At 39.7% G+C, this 24,281-nt stretch overlaps 2 protein-coding genes across 3 annotated transcripts in view; one reads left to right on the top strand and one right to left on the bottom strand.

The window, feature by feature from the left end:
* Positions 1 to 4,873, bottom strand: part of SLC25A21 (solute carrier family 25 member 21) — a 240,445-nt gene extending 235,572 nt beyond the window's left edge. The window contains exon 1 of one of the 2 annotated variants that reach the window (XM_062577394.1): positions 4,780 to 4,873. In XM_062577394.1, coding sequence (XP_062433378.1) covers positions 4,780 to 4,852 — 73 coding nt within the window. In that variant the 5' untranslated portion in view covers positions 4,853 to 4,873. The remainder of the gene's footprint in view (positions 1 to 4,779) is intronic. The other variant, XM_062577395.1, reaches the window with a different exon arrangement.
* Positions 4,874 to 7,162: 2,289 nt separating this feature from the next.
* Positions 7,163 to 24,281, top strand: part of MIPOL1 (mirror-image polydactyly 1) — a 188,196-nt gene continuing 171,077 nt past the window's right edge. The window contains exon 1 of the mRNA XM_062577639.1: positions 7,163 to 7,257. The gene's annotated coding sequence lies outside the window, so the exon portion shown is untranslated. The remainder of the gene's footprint in view (positions 7,258 to 24,281) is intronic.

Genomic DNA, 24,281 nt, shown 5'->3' with positions numbered 1-24,281 from the left:
TTGTTCCATCCATATAAAAAGCCACATTTAGTGTCATATTGCAGTACTACACTGCCACCTTGTGGGTACCAGAGCAAATAACTTCTTCACTGTAATCATGTAGTTTTACGATTCATTTTGCCTCAAGCTATGCTTTATTTTAAGGGAAAGAAAATAAGCCCCTCCAAGGCTTAAGTCCTACATCAGGTAGTATGCTGCCAGCTTCAGCCTGGCAGAGGAAATTCGCTCCACTGGTAGAAACAAATTTATTCTCCTGGAGTACTTTAATTTCAGGGAAATATCTTACAAGCTAATGCTGCATGACTGATTCCCACCCAGAGCCTGCGTTGAAAAGGACTTTGTTAACATCTAATACCCCAGTTCAGTACAGGTAATGGAAAACAATGAACTGGGGTCTTGTATATTATTTCAGACTTCAGAAAGAGGAAGTTTTGAATACCTTGAAACATTATGGTTTCAAATTAAGATAAAGTTACCCATTTTAGCTAAGTACTTTGCTAGCTGAAACTACCTCTGAGCATTAAGCAATTATTTTAAGAACACATGAATGGCAATTGCACTGCTTAAATGTAAAAAGGAAGCAGCTAGGAAAACACCAAGCATGCTAAGTTTAATTCCCAGAAAACACATGAGCAAAATAATCAAAACAAATTAGTTAAATACCTAGGGAGGAAGAGGGAAAAAAAAAAAAAAAAAAAAAAAAAAGAGAGAGAGAACTAGTCAATGTTCCTGCTAGTTGGAAATCTTTCCTGTCGTGTTCAAACACATTCCCTCTTTCCTTCATATGGGCCAAATAAACTAAGGTGCTTCCACAGAGTATTCTGGTTAGGATACCTTGCAGTGTTGTTTATCTGCCTAGTGTCTCTAGTGATAAGAGACACATTTAGTATTACATTTACATCTGACACTGTTACTCTGATGATTGGCTTTCCTGCTTACGGATCTGTTTTAAAGGAGTCGTTGCAATTTAGCATGATCTGCTCTTGAAATAAAACACCTCTCAAAAGAAAAGGTTTAGACTTTCAAAGAAGCTTAAGATAGACAGACTCACAAATCCTATTAGATTTCAATTAGTGGAAATCTATTCTCTTGCCCTGCCCGCCTCCCTGCCCCCTCACTCCCTCCCCCCCCCAAAAAACAAAAAAAACCCTAAATACTAACAGTCTAGACAGGTAGAACCCCTGCTGTTTCAGGACACTCTACAAAAAATGGGGAAAAAAGAGATCAGCTCCATATATACTTAACACATGAAGGTTTTTTTTTTTTTTTTTTTTTTTTTTTTTTTTTTTGTAGTTAAGATGAAGCTCATTTATTTTGAGTTTCCCATACTAATTTTGGAATAACAGAAGGCCAATGGTATGTGACCATTTAATACATGGAATAGGAAATGAGACCCACTGAATTACAGCAAAAATATCTCAAGATCAGTTGAAAAATCGTGGATTTGATAAATATCTTCTTTGTATTTATCTGCTATACACAGTGAAAATCTTCAAAAAAAATAACTTCAAATTAAAGATGGCTGTATCTTATTTATTTCCAAGTATATGGAAACAGGAAAAGTGAACATACGAACTAAATCTAAATGAGGGTCATATTTAAATTTCTTGTGGTTTTAACTAAGCCTCTCTCTCTGGCAGTTCTCCATACACAAAGAAAACCTGCCATAGTGTCTGAGAAGCTTCAGGTTTTAATTAGTGTTCAGCTACTTCCCTTTACTCAGCCAAAGGTCATCTGTACAGTTCTTTCCGATGACTTTTGTATTTAATCACTCATTTACTAGAGAGACTGTTAGCTAAGGTATCTTGACAAGTCTACCTGGGAATCAGTCAACATATTTTGTAGCCTTCAACTCCTCTCCTTTGATGGAAGAGGTCTCCACTGATTTTGTATGCAAACTTATTTATTGCTCTGATCTCTGCCTTTCCCATACAGAGAGAACAGACAAGGATTCAGATCCTCGTGAATCAGAAAAAATAATTCTTCCTCTGTGGCTTGAATCCTGAATCTTTTGGGCTGCTCAGATAATAGCCTTTTGAGTCTCATCTCTCTCAGACACATACAAACCCCAATTCCACAACTGGAGATTTCCAAGTTCTTCTTTATGATGATTTAGTCTGGAGAACTCCTCTGTTTCAGTTCTCCTGCATGTCCCACACTTGATTCTGCATGCCTTAGCTTACTAATTAACCACTGGAGAAAAGAGTGTGCCCTCAGTTCACTGTAAATGAAAGACCAAACTTACTAATAATAAGCGTTCCAACTACATTTCATTCAAGCTCCTGCTCCTCACTGTAATTATGCACCCAGGCAAACAAACATAAAGCAAGTACATTTAATTATGCTATTAACCCCCATCCAGGAGGATAGGAACAAACTGAATGCCAATAAGGAGAACATAAGCCAAGACTGATTAAGACTGTTGAGATTTAAGATTGAGTTCATTCTCAGGAAGCAGAGCTTTCAATTTGATATGAAGTCAAACTGTGAGCCACAGGGAAGCAGATGCACCCCTGGCCTCAGTCATGAAGTAGGCATGAGATCCTGTTGTGCTTGAGTTTTACGGTTCAGTTAGATTTGAGAGCCATCCAAGTTTCTCTTCAACCTAGACAGGCCTCAAACAGCCGACAGTGCGTTTAAACCAAATACTTTCATTTCTCCCTATTTCAGCATGCCAGCATCTTCCACTTTATCAGTCCTGCAGACTATGGGTCATGCTTGATTTCTTTCTTTCCCTTGCTCCTCTCCTTAAGCCCATGAACAAGTCCTGTCATATTCCATAAAGCCTCAAAAAATCCCTTTCTTCCTGTCTGACAGTTGTCAAATCATTTTCCACTCCACCTAGCAGAATCACCTCTTATCAGATCCTTTTACATCAGAAATGCAGATGCTAAATAACCTCTCGTTTTATTTAGGTGGATGATATTTTTGAATCTTCATTATCCTCCATTCTACTGTGCAGTTCATTTTCTTGACTATCTTGCTGCTTTTCTATCAGTTTGGCCAAGGAAATCAACTTATGCCACTCTTAAATACAAACTGCCTCAGCTTCTCAAAAATCTATTCATCACTTCACCTTACTGATTTTTTTTCGCTTTCCTACTAAATCATAGACTCATAGACTGGTAAGGTTGGAAGGGACCTCTGGAGATCATCTAGTCCAACCCTCAGCGGAGCCCATACGGGGACTGAACCTGTGACCTTACCATTAGCAGCATCATGCTCTAACCAACTGAACTAAACCTGCGCCCAAGTATCAGCTTGTAGCATAGGTAGCATGACAGAGTATTGACAGAGCTCAGAAACCTGCCTGACAGGACAGTAAACTAAAGTATACAAGCGTCTTTGCAATGGCACACCTCTGGACTAGATTCAGTACGTTTAAGTACAATATGAAGAGATAGGTGCACATCTGCACCCTCTGTAAACTCTTCCTTAATCCAGTCAGCCAGTCTGCACTTCCACGAACAGCGAGCAATGCCTGTAAATGAAATAGGCTGCCTTCAGAGGATGGAAAGTTAGAGAGAATTTGTTCAGTGCGAATCACCAGAGGTACAGGCTTTTAGTTATAAAGAAATCTATGATCCTGCAAAACATTGTGCTGTCCCTTCAGGCATGGCCTTCAACAGGCACTGCTGATACAGAGCAGCCTTTCCTTTCTCTCCTACGGAGAGAGCAGAACAGCACCAAGCAGGATCTAAGAGGGCTTCTAGGATTTCCAGGGCCACCTAAGAACTATGTAAGTAGTACACCACAACACAGCAGAAGACCCAGGGCAGCAGACCTCTCTGCTTCTGCTGTGACATCTATGTTGAAGCAGTAAGTTGAACAGAAAGAGGCGTAAAGTAACGAGCATGCAAAAAAGGATGTGCATACACGTGTTTTTGCAGCTGGAAAGCACAGGAGTAGATTTAGCAGGTGAAAGGAATTAGAGGGAATGGAGTTCACGTACACAGCCACGGCCACACAGCACGCACAAGGGTTTTGCTTGTGCTGCGCGCATTACACAGAAATGTTACACAAGGGCAGCGGCATTATGTAACCTTCATCATTTGAACCAAGTTAAACCTAACTATTCCCCATGAATCCATGTGCAAGGACACAGAACACAGCAAGTCACTGAAATACATTTCAAAGGCTTTAACGAAGTTGATACCAAGCTTTCCCTATTTCTCTAACATTGCTGCTTGTGCATTTCAGAGTCCCAGTTTAGCAAGCGCCTTTGGAACAGCAATTCCAAAGTAATTAAGCGAATGCTTCGCTAAAACGGAGGAATCCACAGTGCTCCCTTCCCCTTGCTGCTTGGGGAACTTACCCGATCGCCCACCCTAACTCCGAGCAGCTGCGCTGGGGCCAGAGGAAGTTTTAACTTCCACGCTTCAACCTGATCCCGCCAGGAGCCTCACCCCGAGGCGAGCTGCCTCACCCTAACACCGGCCGTTAGCAGGTTCCGGCCGCAGCATTTTCGTGCGTTCCCACACGCGCGTATTCAGGGCCGTGGCCATGGGCGAGCCACCCCCCCCCTTCTCTATCATCCCTGAGTATCTCATGTGCGCCACTGAAGGCGGCGCAAAGCCCAGCTGTGGCAGACGTGGGGAAACGCGGCTCCTATCAGCCGAGGGACACGCCGCGGGCCCCGGCGCAGCGCGGGGAGGAGCCGCCGAGCGGGGCCGAGCGCCGCCGCCTTCGCCTCAGCGCGGCGGGAAGGCGCCGCCCCGTCGCGCGCTGAGGGCGCGAAGTGGTGGAGATGGGGGGAGGGGGGGGGAGGCGCCCACTCACCCGCGGAGCCCCCGGCCGCGATCTGGTGCGAGGCCTCCTGCAGGAAGCCGCCGCCGCGGCGCTTCCCAGCCATCTTCGCCTGGGCCGCGGCGCGCGGGGCGGGAGCAGAAGGGCTCTGCCCGGCGCGGGGAGGCGGGAGCCGCCGTTATCGGCGCCGGGGCCCGGCGCGGGGCTGACGGAGCCCGGCGGGCGGAGGCTGCGCCGCGGCGGCGGCGCGTTTGCAGCCCCTGGGCCGGGTCAGGCCTCGCCGCTGTGGAGGCTCGCGGCGGGGGCGGGGGGGGGAGGCACCGTGAAGCCATTTCGGGCGGGAAGCCCTGGGAGAGCTGCGGGAGCGGGGCCCGGGAACCCCCCCTTGCCGGGGCGCGGAGGCGGTGAGCGGCCAGGGGAAGCCTGTCCCCTCTGCGGCCGCTGCCGCTCAGCCCTCCTCTCCGGGCACCCCACCTCTCCTGCCTCCCACCATGGCCAGGAACCGGGTAACGCCCACGTAAATTTGCGGGTACTCTGCTCCCAGGAGGCGGTGGTGGTGCCACTGGGCTCTCTTTCTGAAGCGTGCTGTTCTTTCAAGACCTTTGGACTTTGTTAGCAGTTCTTCAGGTGTTTCATCACAGAACAGTTGAGGCTGGTAGGGACCTCTGGAGATCAGCTAGTCCAAACCCTCTGCTCAAGCAGGGTCACCTAGAGCACGTTGCCCATGATCACGTCCAGACAGCTTCTGAGTATCTCCAAGGATTGAGACTCCACAACCTCCCAGGGCAACCTGTTCAGTGCCCTGTCACCCTCAGAGTAAAGACGTTTTTCCTCATATTCAGGTGGAACTTCACATGTTTCAGTTTGTGTCCATTGCCTCCCATCCTATCACTGGATACCACTGAAAAGAGCCTGGCCCCAGCCTCTGTAGACCTTCCCTTCAGATATTTATACACACTGGTAAGATCACCTCTCAGTCTTCTCCAGGCTGAACAGGCCCAGCTGTCTCAGCCTTTCCTCATAGGAGAGATGCTCAGATCTTAGCCTTAGATCTATGCCTTAATCATAGTAGTTCTTCAGTGGACTCTCTCCAGTAGCTCCAGTCTCTCTTGTACTGGGGAGCCCATAACTGGACACAGTACTCGAGATGAGGCCTCCCCAGGGCTGAGTAGAGGGGCAGGATCACCTCCCTTGGCCTTCTGGCAATGTTATTCCTAATGCACCCCAGGATACCATCGGCCTTCTTGGTCACAAGGGCACACTGCTGGCTCATGGTCAACTTTTTGTCCCCAGGACTCCCAGGACCTCCTCAGCAGCACTTGTAGAGTGCATGTTATATGTGTTATGCAGACCCTTGGCTTGATCTTAGGAAACTAAACGGTGCCAGGGCTTGGTGTCAAAGGTTTTGTGCATAAAGTTTTGAAACTAGTGTTCTCATCCCCCAAGCAGGCCTTCTTTTTTCCTGGGAATCATATGTCAAAAAAATATAGCCTTTGATTATTAAAAAAAATAAAATTATTGTTACTGTAATGTATGAGAACACAGGCAATATTATATGCAAAGTTGTTGACAAATTGTTAAAATACTGAGATTGTAACAGCAAAAAAACCCCAATAACGTTTAGGTATAATTTGAATGCTTTGCATGCATCAGCAAATAAACAGTAACTTGAACTCTCTGATATATATAAAAGCAGTGTAGAGATGTGGGAATATAGAGTGACTCACTTAAACTAATAAACTTCGAATTGCTGACCTTTAAGTAATTAAAATCTCAACTTCAGAGTTTCTTTAACATTTGCATTAGTTCCCTTGGTTTTGCTCTTTGAGACTGCTGCTCAATAAATATAGCAGCAGCAGAAAGTCTCCGGAGTTCTGTATTGTCAAAAAGCAGATGCTGAAACATCAATACTTCTTTTGTTCCAGAGATGTAGGTCTCACTGTGCAATATTACCTTTGATACAAATAGAAAATTTAGAATTAAGGAATTCTGGTTGATTTGTTTTCTGCAATAAAGAGTGCTTGCACTAAAAAAATGAACAGCATAATCTAAAGTAATACTCGAAGTGCATGGAATTTATACAGAGATGTGTTTACAGAATACCATAACATCTGCTGCTTAAAAGATAAGCTCCTTACTGCTGTTAGGAAGCTGTTTAGCACAGCTCACTGTATTCGTATCCCGAATCTACTCACTGCAACCCAATGATACTGTCAGGCTGACAGTCTTGTTTATCTGCTGCACATCACTATTTTCCACGCATCCTTCCCTGCTCTCCGCAAAAGGCCGATGTCCCCGCGGCCTCCGCCGCCCTCCTGGGCGCGGGCCGGGCCGGCGGTGCCGCCCCCTGCGCGGGCCGGCCGAGCTCCGGGCCAGCCCCCCGCGGCGGCCGCGGCCCTTTTCCGCCGCCGGGGGCGGTGCGCCCGCCTCCCACCGCCGCCGCCGGGCCTGCCCGCCGCCGGGCTTTGTTGTGGAGGCAGCGGCGCGGGCCGGCGGGGGAGGAGCGCGCAGGTAACGGGGCCGGCGGGGCGCTTCCCTCCGCGGCCGCGGCCCGCGCGGGCTCGGCTCGGAGCTCGCCCCGTGTCGGGGGAGGAGGCGCCGCCGGGGCGCGCGGCGCGTGCGCTGCGCCGCCCTGGCCCTAACGGTCGGCTCGGTCCGGCCGTTAACGGCCCCGCGCGGGGGGGGGGGGGGGGGGGGGCGGCGCCGCGAGCCGCCCCTCGGTGAGGCGGTGTCGCGTTACCCGCCCCGCTCGGCTCCCCCCAGCCTGGGTACGGGCCTCGCCTCCGCCGCTCCTTGGTGGCTGGAAAGATAAAGGAGCGAGTGGCACAGGTGAAGGCCCGCGGCTGGGAGTCTGAAAGGCTCTAACTTTCCCGAGGAGGTGAGGTGAGAGGCGAGTCCTCCTAGGGAGGGAGAGCAGCGCTCGTACAGGCTAGGGGGGAGTCTGGAAGGAAACCTTTCCTGAACAAACTCAGTAGGCCCGTGCTGCATCTTTAAAGTCAGATTAAAGTAGGCAGTGTGTGTGTGTGTTGGGGGAGGGGGGGAGGATTCTCAGAATAATTTTTAAAGCGACTAAAAAGCTCCTGAAGCGAAGTTTGAGATCAGTGCTCATTTGAGCTTTTGTGATTTTAAAAAAGGTTAAGATATCCCAATGAATTTTACACCTCTGCTTCTAATATAGGCAAGTTTCATTTCTTGATAGTGTTGTAAAGGACTATGCATAGTCTATAGAGCGACAGAGTTGGGGGGGATCTACATACAACTTCAAAGGTTTGAGGTGGTTTGAGTTAGGCAGAGTAGAAGTTTTCTGACTTAATTTGGGAACTAACTCAGCAAATTTCAGTTTTGCAAACTCTGGAGGTTGTGAGAATGTATCAGGGAAGCACTACGATATACTTGCCTTGGATTTGTGTCTGTCCTTGAGCATCTGTTCTTGGCCAAGGGAAAGATGAAACTTCGGATCAACCTGAAGTCACCATCCTTACGCTGTTTCTTTAAATATACTGTGGCACTAACTTTAATTGTGAAGTTTTGAAAGAGTTAAAGCTAAGCCATAACTGTTAAAATGCTGTGTTATGTGGTAGTCCTGTTTTTTTTTTCTTTCTTAATTTTATTTAAATATGCAAAATTCTGCCCTTCACAACAAAGTCCTTCAGTTGTTTGAACAGATGAGTGAGATTGAACTGTGTATGTAGGTGAGGTACCACAGGTGTGATGGTTAGAAACTCTTGCCCTTCACTGGTGCAGGTATCAGCACTGATTGCAATCTCGGGAAAGTGAAAAACTTGTCTTAACCCTTCCAGTTAAGGAGAAGTTACTGCAGGTCTAGTTGCAATATGGAAAGTGAAGGGAGGGGCTGGGAAGAAGAAAAAAAGACTTCATAAAGTAGGGACAGCTGCTGCATGTTTTGGTGGCTGGGAGATTGTAAAGCTATGCCATGCAGTCGCTGCTGCTTCCCATCACTGGAGAGGTAGCACTGTTAGGGAGATTACTGCTGGCTCAGAATTTCTGTTTCTGGTAAATCTGCCTGTGAAGAGAATACATGGGAGCAGAATATCCTTTTTCTCCCCAGTACACTTCTTGGCTAATATTAGATGTTTTGTCTGATTTTCTTGTGAATGCCCAGACTGACAGGACTCAAAGAAAAGAAAAGGGGGGAAAAAAAAAACTAGTAAATCTCAAATGCAGGAAAATTATATACATTCTTATATTTAGTATAGGATTCCTTATTGTAGGTCTTGTATATACCCTTTGTGTAGTTATTAGTGGTAATGTGGTTGTGATTTTTAGCGAGTTCTTTGTTTTCTGTTCCCCATTACAGTTTGTAATAGGAACTATTCTCTTCTGTAGTAGTGGGTAGCAGATGAGATTAAAAAAAAAAAAAATCTGTCCCCAATTTTCACATGATAACTAATCAAGCTACTTTTTCTGTTTGTTCAAATTGACCTCATTTGTTTTGCAGGTATTACTTTTCTGTCCCAAGTACAAGTAACAGACACATGACCGCTTACATAGAATTCCAACAGATATCTGTCACAATGCAGTCTTGCTCTGTATGTTGCTGAACATCAACTACCTATGAAAATAGATTGTCTTTCTTACTGTGCACCATTCTACTTGGCTGAGCCTCATCAAAGATATTGCCTGATTTATTTCTTGCTTTCCAGAGAAGTTAAATCTCAGTGGTTCAGTTAATTATTGTGAAAGCTGGACTTTATATAGACCACCAAAACACTTGTGTAGCTTGGATCTTTTTGTTCCTTTGCCACAGCTCTTGTGATGCAGACATACGTAAAGGAGTTTATTGGATCAGGTGACCAGTGAGAGGATATCTGTATGCTTACTGTGAGCTGCGCATGGGGTGCTTCTTTGGGTTATGTCACAGGGGAGGGGATGAGTGACTGAGTAGTGTCCATGGCCATGTGGCCTGGCCTCACAAAAAGACTAACACCCGAATTCCCTCATCTGTGGAGGCCAACTGCCAGGTAATGTTTCTGTAACATAATGTCAAAAATGAAAGCGAGTCAGCTTGTAGGCAGGTAATTATGCCTTTTCAGTTAGAGGCAACTTCTAAAAGTAGTCCTATGCATTGTTTTGAGCCTTGTCAGCTCACTTCTGTACTTACCATTCAATCATTAATTTTTTACTCCTTAAGAATGAAGGGAATCCCCTCAAAATCAGGGATGCAACTGACATTTTGTTGGTATATATCAATGTGTTAGGCTGCACTGTCACACAAAGAAGGGAGTCCTCTACTAATATGTAAGAAATAACTACTTGTAGTTATTGATATAAGTAATGATCTCTCTCTCTTTCTTTTCATTTAAACAATTTAAAAGAAAGAGAAAGAACAGAATGCCAGCAGAATCAGTGTTTGCCATTTTTGTTGCAGAAATTTATTCCAAAGGTTCATGTTGGAAAAAAACATCTAATTCTGATTGTGCTTTGTGTGTGTATTATTAAAATGCTGCTCTCATTTAGCAGAGAATAAAATACTTGAGAATGCAAGCAGCATCTATGATACTGAGTTACGGTCTCTAGAATAGCAAACAGGGGAACAGCTCCAGCTTGCCTCTAAGTGAATGGCAGAAATTCCATCAGTTGAAGCAGTATGGGAGGATGCTGTAGGTTTGGAAGAAATAATTGGTATGAGTTCAGTTCCTGGAGGGCACTAATTTTGGCACCATAAAATCCATAGTAAATTGAATTGAAGAGATCCACATAGCATGCTGGTAGACAAATGTTATCTTTTCTGTCTTTTTATGTAAATCTGTTGAAGACAGAATTTGATATTTGAGTTATATTTTCATTTAAATAGTGATATTCCAGCTCTCCATGCTCTAATTTAAATGTTAAGTGAAAATTCTAATCTGCTTCAGTAATAACAGTATTGGCACAAAGAAGGATTAAAATGTTTTGATATTGATTAGTCCTTTGGAAGAAGGGGATGGAGTTTCCTTTCAGAATTTGTAGAGTGAGAACATAGTTGTGTCTATATCTGAACTGCTCAGAAAATGCTGTTATGCTCTGTTGTGAGAAAATTCAATGCGAGATCAAAGATTGGTGTACTGGAAGCAACCAGACTGAAATTTTAATTGTCCTCTAAAAATAAACAGATCTAGTAATTTATGTTGACTTGTACCTTACCTTACGAATGTCCACTTGTAAAGAGGATATTTAATACTGAAAAAGTTTTGTCATTGCATGTGTTTATGTGTGTAAATATGTATGTTTCTGTGAGAATTAAACTATGTTATACCAGAGCAAGAATTTCAGTCAATTTAATAAGGAGTACTAAGCTGAGATTGGCTTCATGAAAAGGTGTAAAGTTTTCTGAAGCATGTTTGTTGGTATGCATGGAAATAAAAGGTATTAAAATACTTCCATTGCAGAGTGTATGCACAGCTTAAATTATTGTCCCTTGTTTCTATTTTAAATGCATAAAGGTAATTACATGTATAAATCTTTGTATTGTGACCCTTAATTATTTTTTCAAATGTCCTTGGCTTGTTTCCTTTGGGAGTAATGAGCTCTGCTTTAGATTTCTTTCAATATTCCATGTCCAAATGTGTATTTGGAAAATGTTTATCTCCTTCCATTTGCTAGTTCTAATTTGTCAACAGGTGGGAAAATAGAACCGTTCTTGTTGCTTGAATGTTATATCTGATAGGAAATAAAAGTCTAGTTTATATTGGTATTGTTGGTCGTTTTCTCGATGCATTATAGATTTAACTTCCTGTTTAGAAGCTTAATTGACTAGCAAAAGACAGGCTTATTTGGCAGGAAGAGGTGTTGTTTCTAGATGAGTGTAGTTAGACAATGAGAACACTGAGAATAATCAGAAAATTATTCTAGTCTACTGCCTATTTCAGTACTATTGAAAGAAGTGATATAAAAAGAAGTGTTTCTATTGAATTGTTTAAGTATTTGGTTTCTATCAATAGTGATATTTACTTGTAGGCATAAATTTTATATAAAACTATATATATTTTAAAATGAACAGCTAATCCTGTGATCTCTAAGAGAGGTTAGATGGTGAAAGGCAATTAAGTTATATATCATAATGCCATATCCCATCTGGATATTGCCACTCCTACCTGCTGTAGGACACGTATTATTTACGTAACTATAATCACGTTATGAATTTTGCCTTTGTAAAAGCAATAATAATCTTTTCTCAAGTACTGTTCAGAATGTCTAAATTATTTGAATTACAGTTGGGCTTGTTTTAGGATTCTGTTTTATAAGATGTGGCATTCTTGTGATTTGCATTCAAGTAACTAGAAACTTAAGGTTTTATTGGATTTTGCAGCAATAGGTGCTCAGTAGGTAAGAATATATTAACTAGGTTATTATGGGGTTTAGATACAAGCATGAGAAACAGATGTTTTTATTATGTGCATCTATGGTGTGTTTGTTTGTGTAAGTGCAAGTATACACATAAAGGCAATCTTCTGTTGCATCAGAGTATTAGGATATGGCATCCCTTATCAGAAGAGTTCAGTACAAGCACTACATGAACAATTTGTTCTTTGGCATCTTCAGTATAATGAAGGAAAAGGCACTATAAGGCTCCCAGCAAAGCTTCTAAGCTATGTTGAAAGTTTTCTGCTGACTTTTAAAATAATGCAAATGTTGTGGGTTTTAAAGTGACCAGAGGCCCAAAAAAGCCATCTTTAAAAGTAATACTAACTAACTAGCATTCTAGTCTTTTATTTTGGATGCATGTTCCTAGTTTAAATAAAACACCACCATTTCTTTCCTCTTGTAGTGAAAAAAGGGAAGAGAAGAACCCTCTTTTACCTATAGAGAAGATAAATCATAGCATTCTTTCTCTATTTTGTATCACAAAGAAATAGTAATAATTATGGCTGGAAACTTACTCAGTTGAGTTAGAGGAGCAGAATTAAGGTAGTGGTTACTGGATACAGAAACACTGTTGTATGCGTCCTTAACTTGCCCTCCACTCCCAAAGACCTTTTGGGTCCTTCCCTTTTAACTGCTGAGGTGGCAAGACTTGCTTGTTTATCATCATCGTTTTCTAAGCAGGGAGCAGCTGTGTTGCTCCACATTTTGTCTTCAAGGAAATTGAAGAAAAATTTACCTGCTAATCCTTGGCATCAAAGGAAGATTATTTTGTTTGGCAGTAGGAACATCTGCTTTTTTCATTGTCTGGTCAGCAGTAGGAAAACCAAATAGAACTTTTCCTTTGTTCTTCAGTATGTCTTACATAACTCAGAAGGCCTGGCATACAGTGCCTATAGAAAGCAGAAGCATTTGCTATTTTCACTGTTTATCCCTGAATGATATAGGGTAGAGTGTTGATTGAAAACACCTCCAAGTGCCACTATCTTTTGAGTTTTCCAAGATCTGCGTGTTTCTGAAAAGCATAGTTCTAAGACATTTGTTGGAAGTTTAGACAAACTTTGTCAGACGCTGATTTTTTTTATGTTTAAAAAATAGTTCTATTTTCTTATGACATAATTTTGCAGTGCTTGTTTCTCCTTTTTAATTATGATGGGGTAAGGAGTTACTTGTACAAACAGAACACAAAGCACCAGCTGCTAATACAGACTTTATATAAAAGATATCCTTCAAATTCTGAATGCGAGAGACTGACTTTAGAGGGATTTGAATTAGACCATTAGTTGATCATGGAACATAAACCAGAATATCTGTGCTTCCTGTATGTCATCTAGACACTAAAAAAATTCAGTGTATTCAAAAACAGTGTAAAAATACCATATACATAGCTTGTATCCACTGGGCAGATGAGAATATGCTAGTAAAATTGTGCAGTTTTAGTTGAAAAGCAGTCAAAATTTACTTTACAAAGAGTAGTTTAAAGGCTAGTGAAATAATCACCCTGACAGAGCCATAAAAATATTTAATTTCCTTTATTACAAATACTGTTAGATGAGTAATACAAGTAACAGCCATCCATTTCTTTAGCATTTTTAAAGCAGAACAATGGAGTATTTAGATAATAATTTTAATCTATTTTCAAACATGTTAATTGAATTTTTCTGTTACTTATTGTATTTTGCTATTTATCAGGATACCTTGAGCTTGTTGATAATGTCAGCAGTTCAAGATAGGATAAAAATGCATCTTGAATTAGTTAAATGTCTCAGTTCACATGATCTGTATCTAAAGAAAAACAAACAGCGTTTAATAAATCTACGTTCTTGGCTCTGTTTGCAATGATATTTTTATTAGACCACAGGAATCTTGAAGTTAAGCTTTTCTCTTTGCACCTGGCTACATATGATGAAAAGGATGTAGTTCCACACCTATATCCTTGTTAAGTATAGCTTGTACTGATGTCATTGTTCCTTAAAGAGACATCAGCAATCCTATAGTTATTTTCAGCTGTACTTTAAATTTTTAATCAAAAAATTAAGAAATAAAAAGGCCAAATTTAAGGATTAGATTTTTTTTTCCCCAAGTATTAAAGGGAGAACAGGAGGGAGGAAGCATTTTATTCTTATTCTGTGATGTTGTGCAACTCTCCTATCTTCCACTGCAGTTCACTGTAGGATACCTGTCCACTAATCTCTTCAACTAGCGTTTTAAGAGGACGAGCAAAATATTGAAAAGGTTGGATTAACTGGGCCACAAGTGGAACAGTGAGCTCCATGGTATCCTTGTTCTCCAGTGGCCCCTCCACGGCTTTAGAGGATATTCTGTAGTGCCTGTGCTTTATTATTCCCCATTCCATTTCACTCCTGCTTCCTTGCTGCAACTATCTGCTGGTTGTTTCTAGGTGTTTCTGGTTAACTTTCTCTTAGGTTTCCTGCAGCTAAAAGTACAAGTAGAGCAAGGGGTGTTAAGTATTTCCGTGAATCCAGTGCTCTGACCCCATTGTTCTTGTGCCTGCAGTGACTGAGCTCCACTGAGCTGGCTTAAACTTGTGGATTGGTGGAGGGGGAAGATTTTAAAGAGTTGTGGAGCTCGCTGTCCTTTTCCTATACCTTGTCTTACCTTGTGCCAAGTCTTCAAGTGAACTACTGACCTTGTTAGACATGTCTTGCAGAACAGAATTGGGGTGTCTGGCAGACTATTTGGTTGGCCCTTCCTATCTAGATGTGATTGCTAGGTGTGTGGGCACTGCTTTCTTAGCTGTTGCTACACAGTAACTGTAGTAACCTTGATTAAAGTAATTTAAGTACCTATGGGAGCTTCTGTGTAGAAGTAGCGGCACAGCTTCTGCCTTGGCCTGTGGGCTTTGTTCTGTGGCATGATCCATTCGTGCTAAATGTGGTTGGTTGATGAACACAGAGGAACTTGTAGAAGAAAAAGATATTGCACCATATTGCTACCGTATGTGACCTATAGGCAGAGTGAAGTGGATAAGGCAAGGGTTAAATGGCTGAATTTTATAAATGCTGCATGTAATATGACAGCAGTAGCTAAATTTATCTTCAAAGTTAGACATACCATAGCTATGTGAGCCACAACTGCTACCGTGTGGGCATACCCTTGGTGACAACCTTAAGCTCTACTGAACCACTTTTGCTTCTGTATATTTGAGGAATTCATTCTTCCTAGGAAAATGAAGATCATCTGCAATTTATGCACTAATATGTGCAAATAATATACAGTTAATTTCCATACATTTTTTGTGAGTTATCTGTATTTGCATATGTACTTGCTTTAAGGAGGAACAACAAAGCTTTGCAGCTGGATCGGGAATATATAGTGTGTTAGTTGTTTTAGGGAGAAAATGGTGGTTCCTTTATGTCTGTTTTTTGAGATACATTTGGAAAATAATAAAAGACTTCCTATTCGGATAGTTGTTTCCGTCTAGCCTCTGTGTGTGTGTGTGTTGGGGGGGGGTTGTTTTTTTTCCGACGAGCTTTTCTCGTGGGTGTTCATTATCGCTAACCGCTAGATGGAGCCCTGGGCCAACAGCGGCGCTGTTGAACAGTGCGCAGTGAGAGTACCTGCCTCCTCTGTCCCCGAAGAGCGAGAGTTGTTAAGCGTGTTATCTGTAATACGTTTTACTTATACGTAATAGTTGAATGTGGTTTTAAAATCAATGTTTTGATGTTGACTGCACAAATTAAGCCAGTTACCCTGCGTTAAGATGTTTAGGGGTTTTTCTTTTACCCCTTTCCACTGTGTTTGTCGGGGCAGACGATCTGGTGAAATACATTCATCTGTTCTAGAGTGTTGCTAATGCGGTAGCTTGCCGGAGGAGTTTGATGCATAATGAATTGTCTCTTTTGAGTTAATTTTTTGGGTCAGCTGCTAGTCATTAGAGAAATCTTGACTGAAAGCATTGAAAACAGTGAGTGTGGGAAGATCTAAATTTACAAAGCAGAATTTGCTTTTAAAACTTCAGTTTTGGGGTAGGTTTTGTATTTTTATTCACTAATGTTAGCTATACACACTAATCCTTTTGAAAGTATTTTTGAATATTAATCTATGAATTGTTCAGTTGTTTTCAAAATCAGCAGTAGCTAAACTTACACATACAAAATTTGTGTGGTGTAAGTCAACACCATCATCCAGACATTGGATATGCAGTTTGACTAATTCATAGTGTTAGTGGACTTGATTTGTTGACTGATTCCTATGGGTCATTTGTAAAACTGTTAAGAATGCCAAAATAATGCAAGTTGTTTACAACTTCTTCAGAATCAGTTTATCTGATGAGTTTTTGTATGTAGACTAGTTATTACTCACTTCAGTGTGAGAATAGTTGCTGAGGTACTAATTTTGTTTGAAAATGTGATGATACAGTTCTATTTATTATTAAAGAGAGAGAGGAGGCTAATGATTTTTAAAAGTTTTTTTTTTTTTTTTTTTTTTTTTTTTTTTTTTTAACTGTAAGTGTATGTTGAAAAATCTGGCAGATAAGGCTATTCTGTTATTGTAACACGTACCTGATTGTTGTATGACAGATACACTGCATTTCTTATTTGAAGTTCCAAGTGACATACGTTTGCATTTCAAAACAATGGGAAGGGTGTGAGTCCCAACGGTTCTTGCTCTAATAGCTTTGTGCAGTGCCACTCTTGTGCAATACCTCGTATCCCCAAAGTAAAATTACGTCATTCCCAAAGATTGCAAATCTGCCTGATTAGCATATATGATTTCTAAATTGCAGTCCGAAATAACCTTTGGAAATCTATTTCTGCATTGCTGTTCATTATTATATACATGAAACTTGTTCTGGTATCAGGGAAGAGGTTAAACATACAATTATGAAAGCATTTGTCAAAAAAATTGAGTTAGAATTCTGCTGAAATGGTGTCTTTTGGTTTGTTTTTATCTATTTTGGTGGTTAATAGCCACTTTCGCTTCTGGTTTGCAAAAACGAAGTTATGGGATCTTTTCTAACATGACACACTAGCAAAATAAGGTAGAGCACTAATGTCACTCAAATGTAGGGCTCTCTTACTCTTTGGAGAGTGAACTCCAGACAGCATTCCAAGTTACAACTATTTCTGTGTATTTAAAAAACAATTTCATCTAGAATCTATTATGAAAAGCATTCTGTAGATTTCTAAAAGGTTATTTGACACTAGAAGCTTAGTTGTGTGCACCTCTTAAGATTATTTGGATATAAAAATTGATATGAGTATGATTTACTTATGCCAGTGTCAATTATGGTCATTTAAAATTTTTTTTTGGTAGTAATTTGACTTCTGTGCAGCAATTGGTCACTACTTTGAAATTTTATGTTCAAATGAAGTTTCAGGGTGTGTAGCTCTGGCATTAACAATATATGTTAACCCATCTTTGTTGTATTTTAGGATAATCAAGCATTTCGTTGTTTGAAGCCAGCTTTAGAGTGGTCATGTTTTTATATTCTTTGAATTTTTATTTAATCACTGAAAGTAAAATTTGCAGAAGTGTTCTCTTTATATTTCCTCTGGCTAAGTATCTATGCTTTGAGTTTTATATTAATATTCTGTTTGGTTTAATTTATTGTATAAAGAATAAGTAATACTCTGCTAGTGTTTCTGATTTAGTTTAATTATACCTTTACTAAACTGGTAGTTTTGAGAATTATAATTTTAAGATCCTTCTAGGAGAATCAGTTAGAAAAAGTTGCCATATTATGCAAATAAAGTTCACGTTACATGCTGTTGTCTTGTGGGAGCTTGGGTTTGCATCTGAAGCAAAGTGAAATAAGTATTATTTGGACAAGTGTAAAAGCCAATGTGGTGCCAGAGGCAGTGATACTAGCGCGCACACAAAAACCACCACCAAAAAACAAAACAAAAAAAGACACCCACTACTCTGGAAGAGTATAAAGATTTGGTTTGAGTGCTTACATAATAATGTTATGCCCCTCAAGAAAGTGATATAAATTTAAATGTATTATATGTTATTAAATTTCAGCTCTTGTTAAAGGAGCATTTTTTTTTGAGGGAGAGGAAACTGAACTACTTGAGGAAAAGTCTGAGTAAACAGGAAAACTTATAGTCAAATACAGCATTAAGATGAAAAGCTATATTGTCCTGAAAATGACATTGTAAGGACAGTTTACACTTAGCAAAGGAAGAGTTTGATCATCTCATGAAACATGAAATGAGTGAAAGTATTAACAGGTTTGCTCTATTTTTTGTTCATTAAAGGTGTGTGGGGGGAATAAAAAGCTTCATTAAACTTACTGGTCTTAAAATGTTGAGGGTTTTTGTTTGTTTTGTTTGTCTGATTGTTTTTGAGTTGTGCCTGCTAGTAAAGGGAGAACCCCATGAAAAGATGACTGATAACAATTGTTTTGCTATGGCTTGATGCATCAGGAGATTTAGGCAGTTGACTGAAGAAAGTTGAGACCACGTCTGTGTATGCAGCATATCTTACGTATCAACACAGATTCTTTTGAGAGCCATTTAGATCATGTGTAGTGCATGAAACATTTAGCAGGGAAATGCAAGAAATGTTTAATAGCAGAGGTTTTAGCAAGGGCTGATATTTTGACTTAGGGAAGGCAGTAGAAATGTATGACTAGGAATTGTGAGAAGTTTTGGGACGAACCAGAGCTGCTAGACTAAATCTGAACAAAGAGATTCCATTTCATGCAATAACAGGTCTAGGAAATGAAAATGGGGTGTTACAGGGTATAGAAATAGGCTTTGTTAAGATTGAGACAGCTGCCACAGTGTGTGGTATGTTGTGACAGGCAAGGTAAAAATGTTTCATTGATTTAGTGAGCTGTGAAGGAACGTATAGGCTTACCATAACTACCAGAATCTATTACAGTGCATGTGCAAAGATGCATAGCAATGGGCATGAACTGTAAATTTCAGTAAAGATGGAGAAACTGAAGTGGTTACTGAAGAATTTCCTATCTTTTAGAACTATGGTAGGAGATGCCCATCATACATGGGCACCAATTTTTTGGTTGTTATGTGTTTCTTAACTGTAGTCATTTTACAGCAACACAGTCAGAAATGCATTCTAGTAGCTTGCTGGTGATGGGCAAAAACAAAAATTACAGGGATAGAGGGCACAATCCTTGAGTGATATGGAAAAGAGATAATATGCACTAGTTAGCTTATGGACCATTAATGTGTTCTATTTCTGGTGGAATTATGGATGCCCTAATATCCAGAATTGCCTCTTGCTTCAAAAGGTCTCAAGTAGTAACTGAAACAGTTTAATTTCAAATTATGATATAAGCAGAATTAATAGATTTTTCTCCTGACTACTCAGGGTACCTCAAAGACCTGTTGATGATGCCTTTAAAATAAACTGAGATTTCACTTCCATTTTTTTGTGTTGTTGTTAACCTGTTACATTAAGTGGGAAAGGAAATTATGGGAACTGAGCCCTTCAAAGAACTTGTGCAAAATGCAACAAATTATGTTGTGCAGAGACTTGTGATTTGCTATATTGATCAGCTGTAACACAGCAACTGACTGAAAAAGGCCTGAGATCTGAGTGGTTTCTGATTCCGAATGGAGGCAGGGGACACCTAGACAATTGTAGTCTTGCATGCAGGACTGTTTTGAGGTCCTTGAGTTTTTTTTATGGCTTGAATATGTGTCTTAGCTGTAAGACTTCTGAGCTCTCCATCTTAATACCTCTTTGATTAACCATTGCAGTTTGATACGTGAAAAGCTAGTGTTTGGAAAGATTCGGTCTTTTTCTATTACACTTTAGAAGGTGGAAATTAAGGAAGCAGAACACTAGCACCAACACCTTAGATTACTAGTATAGACCTTTTATCAGTTGTTGCAGGTGATTGGGTTTCTGTCGGTTTTAAAATGGGTAACAGTAACACTCACTGGAAAAAAATAGCCATGCTCACAGTTATTTGTAAAACAAAAGTGAATGTTACACAAACCTTAATTTTAATACCTGAGAAAATGGCTGTCAAGTCCAGTAGTAGATTCAGTAGACTTTGATGCTTTTCTAGTATTCCTTCCAAGGGAATCTCTAATGCTGTGGGAAGCAGTTCAGTGCGTGTAGTTGGTTGATTTGCTTGTTTTTAAAATAATCATGTGATGTGGTGGCTTTCATAGCAGGATGTTAGTATTAGCTATTTTCCCCTGTACTTTTAAGAGTACAGAATGGAGTTCGCTTCCTGCCCTAGAATGGGAATTGCTCCTGCTAAAAAGTACTCTGTTTCACTATGATGGTAAGTCTGTCTCAGTAGCGGATTCCAGTGAGCCGTAGAAGTAGGTGCCACTACTGAAGTGTATAACTAGAAAATTTTCATAGTCCATACTGGTAGTTTCGTTGTTGTCTTAATGAGGCTGCAGCTACTGCTTTAAATACAAGAAGGTTGTTCATATCTCAGATGTACTGGCATGGATAAGCTTTCTTGAACATAGTACCACATACTTTAGAACAGAGTTAAGCTTTAATATTCAGAGTTTAACAGTCATTCAGACATATAAGTGCACTAGATTAGTACAAAGCATGTTTGAAAACATCAGTTCTTCTGTACTGGCAATAAAATACATGCAATATGTATTTGTAATCTGGCACATGCCTAGAAAGAGATTTTCTGCTGGGCTAATTACCCCTAATTTTGGCAATCTTGCATAGCAGTAAGGAGACCTTACAAGATAAATTGGTCTGATACTGACATTTATGAGGTAAACAATATAGACTACTGTTCTTCCAAAGACATGATAGGAAGTTTTTAGTAGTATGTAAATGAGCTATCTAGGAGGGAAATTCACTCAATAACCAAAAATTTTAAATTGAATATACCTGTAACATATAGCCATTTTGAAAATTCAAATGAATTTGGTGGTGGTTTGATTCTCATTCCCCTTCAGGAATAGATTATACAAACTAGGGAGTTACTGTGCTTGCTTTCCTGTTTAGCTTTGTCAGTGTACATGGTTCAAACTGACATTATCACTACTCTTCCAGCGATGGCTAGTTTTGCAAGTTTCCTCTATCTGAGGCACAGATTCCAGATGGAAAAAAAAAAACAAACAAACCCCTTTTATTGCTTTTCCTTTCCTCTAGGATAGTTTTGGAACATTACCTCCAGAAGATGGTGATGCATCTCAGTAATTCCTTCAGCGGCTGTTTACGGTCTGTTACAGGAAAGATACTCTGATTTAAGCCCAGCTTTTTTCTTCACAAAGTTTTTTTGTTGTTGTGCTTGTATGGTTTTTAAAATAGAATAAGCTTCCTTTCACATGAGATTTTTATTCATTTCAGATTGTTTGCATAATAGTGTGTGTGCGTATATATGTGTATTTTAAACTTTGTTTTCTAGGATCTGGGCAGATTAAAACTAGAGTTAGTGGGTTTTAATCTCTCTCTAGCTGTCTGTTGCAGTATAGTTTCAATGTAGGACTTTCATTAATCAGCTTTTCTTAATTTGTAAAAGCTGTTGGAGACTGTTACTTGAGTAAAATCTGCTGATAAGATGAAAAACATATTCCTAGAAAGGTTTTCCTTTGTCAATTAAGAATGTATCTAACTGCTTTGATAACGGATAAACAATTGGGTATTTCCATATATGAAACTAACTGTAAGAACTGGTCTTAGATAAGCTGCTTTATTCACTTATTTGCTCATAACTTACAACTTTATAGTTAATTTGGGAAGAAAGAGTAATCACTTTTGTTATATGCTTTTGTGGACTGGATGTAATTTGCAAAAGTATAGTGTCAGCATGAATTAAGCAAATTAATGGCTATTTCATTATTTTATTTAAACGGCAATAGTTTGAGTAGGTCATTTGTCTTAACAGATTAGCCAGATTTCATAGGGAAAACCCTTAGTATGTTTAAGGCAATGGGAAAAAACTGCTTTCAGTACATCCTAGCAGAGATCCTGTTTAAGACAAATGACAGCCTGTCACATTCAGTAACACATCAGTCATCAGATTTATTCTAATGCCTTAAGCTGAACATTTCATTCAAGCTGGTAGCTTGACAAGGCAAGCTACCAAGAGCTTCATAGCTTTTCTGTCAAGCATGGAGTTGCACCAGCAGTTCACAGATAAATACCAAGCTGCAAAAATAGTTTGTTTTCTTTAACCTATTATTCAGTTAACTACAGTGTTCTTTTGTATTATTTTCTCCCCATGCATTTATCACAAGCTATTCAAGCGACTGCTTTCTATACATGCCTCATCCTGACCCATGCCTGTTGCAGATCCAGGGACCATCATTTTAGGGTATGCTGTTTTTACTCATAGCAGACTAGACCACCATGGTTATGACATTCCTGCCTTGGTGACGAAGGCCAAGTGACCAGCTTCGTTTGCTGCAAACGTGAAGGAATTCCTCTGTTAGTGTACATGAGACACTAGTGTAACCAGTTGTCTTGTTTTATGCAGAGTAGCAATGATCCTGGAGTTCTGCTTGCCAGGTATGCAAAGTTGCAACTTTGCTATCAGCCCACATGACTATGTTTCTCTATGTATTTATTCATCAAAATCTCCTTGGGATTTTTTTTTCTTTTTTTAGTGCTGTACTGTGCATATTTGTGTATATATGACATGGCTGAATTGGCATTCTTGGTTTTGTTTTTCCAAAATTGGCTCAGATCTGCCTCCTTGAATAAGAACTTTCTTGTGATCCTCTCTTCTCCTGGGCCTTTTGAGTTGCTTAAAATAAAGCTTTCGCATAAATGGTAGTGCTTGCATAAAAAGTACTTGTGCCAGCATGGTAGTGAGATCTTGACTTGAGATACCTGTCTTTCTCTGAAATCAACACGTGTATAGAGTAGTAAAACATAGGGGGTGGTTAGCTGAAGACAGGTTAACTGGTGCTTGCTCTAAAAAAAGAAAGGAAGCTCTTAGGTTGATCATTTTTATAACTTAAATATAAGCCCAAAACAGTGCTTGATGAAGTGGTTTTCATGAACCACTGAAAGATTCATGTCCAGCTTAGTGGTTTGGCATAGACTTTTGTCTGATGCTGTGGCATTCAGTTTAAAGTTGTGATTCTCTTTTAATAATGTGAAAAAATGGAAAAAAAAAAAACCCTCCTTGGTTGTTCTTTTCAATAATAATAAAAATAAGCTGTCTGTTATTAAAATTATTATTTTCCAGAGTCACCAACTTCAGAATTCTACTCTGGAAGGTAGAGGATGGGATGAAGTATTGAACAAAGCACTTGATAATACAATTGTATGATCACCTTTAAATATGAATTGCAGTATACTTAGTATCTTTTCTCAGTCAGCTTAGGAATTTGATATACTTTGAAAGTATTTACAAATTTATTTTGCTAGGTATTTAGCACTGTTATATTAGCAATACATGAAAAATTTGGAAGATATATAACTCTTCATAATGTTTAAATTGTAAACCAGACTCTGCCAACAGATGATTTCTTCTGGCCCTTCCAGTTGCTTTTTACATAAGTGAACGTTTTGAGATCTCATTCACCTTTTGAAATCTTATATGCTGTTTTGCTGATAGCAGTATACTAAAGATAAGGCTTATGTCAGTGATTAATACAACTTCCAGAAGCAAAGAATCTCTAAAAAGAGTCATTAAAAATTTTTAACTGACTTTACTGTAGCTTGTTATTCTAACATCTGTATTTTTCTGTCATTTAGATGCAGTGTTACATATTCTCTTCTAATCTGATGTTTTTCTTTGTTATAAAATCCTATTATTTCTTTATACTGTATTTTAGTCTGCGAAATGGGAAATGTATTCTTTTAACAGGCTTATTCCTTGAAAAGATATTCTGAGAGAATACATTCTACATGTCTAAAAATCAACTGTGGGGTGAAGCCCTAGATAAAATTAAAGCCTGAGTATATAAAAAATGATTGTTAAAGTGTCAAGGTAATGAAAAGTCAGAAAATAAATTATAGCTGTTATTAATTTTGAATTGTATTCAAACATAGAAATATGTAGCATAGACAAAAGCTGATTACAGAGAGATAAAATTCAATTTTATACTAGGATAATTGTTTTATGTATTTTACATTTATTTATAAGATCAGATAAAGGCTTGGAATTTTCAGCATAAATCACAGTATGGTCCTGATGAATGCCAAGGTCAGTAGCTGGAAACCCTTCCCCTTTCAGCGCGTTAGTTCTGTGGGAAATATTAGTTTCATTTTATTCACTATATAAGCACCAT

Source organism: Rhea pennata, chromosome 5 (genome assembly GCF_028389875.1).
Source record: "Rhea pennata isolate bPtePen1 chromosome 5, bPtePen1.pri, whole genome shotgun sequence".
NCBI classification, from domain to species: domain Eukaryota; kingdom Metazoa; phylum Chordata; class Aves; order Rheiformes; family Rheidae; genus Rhea; species Rhea pennata.
The sequence above is the reverse complement of the archived record's forward strand: the minus strand, read 5'-3'. Positions and strand labels throughout refer to the sequence as shown.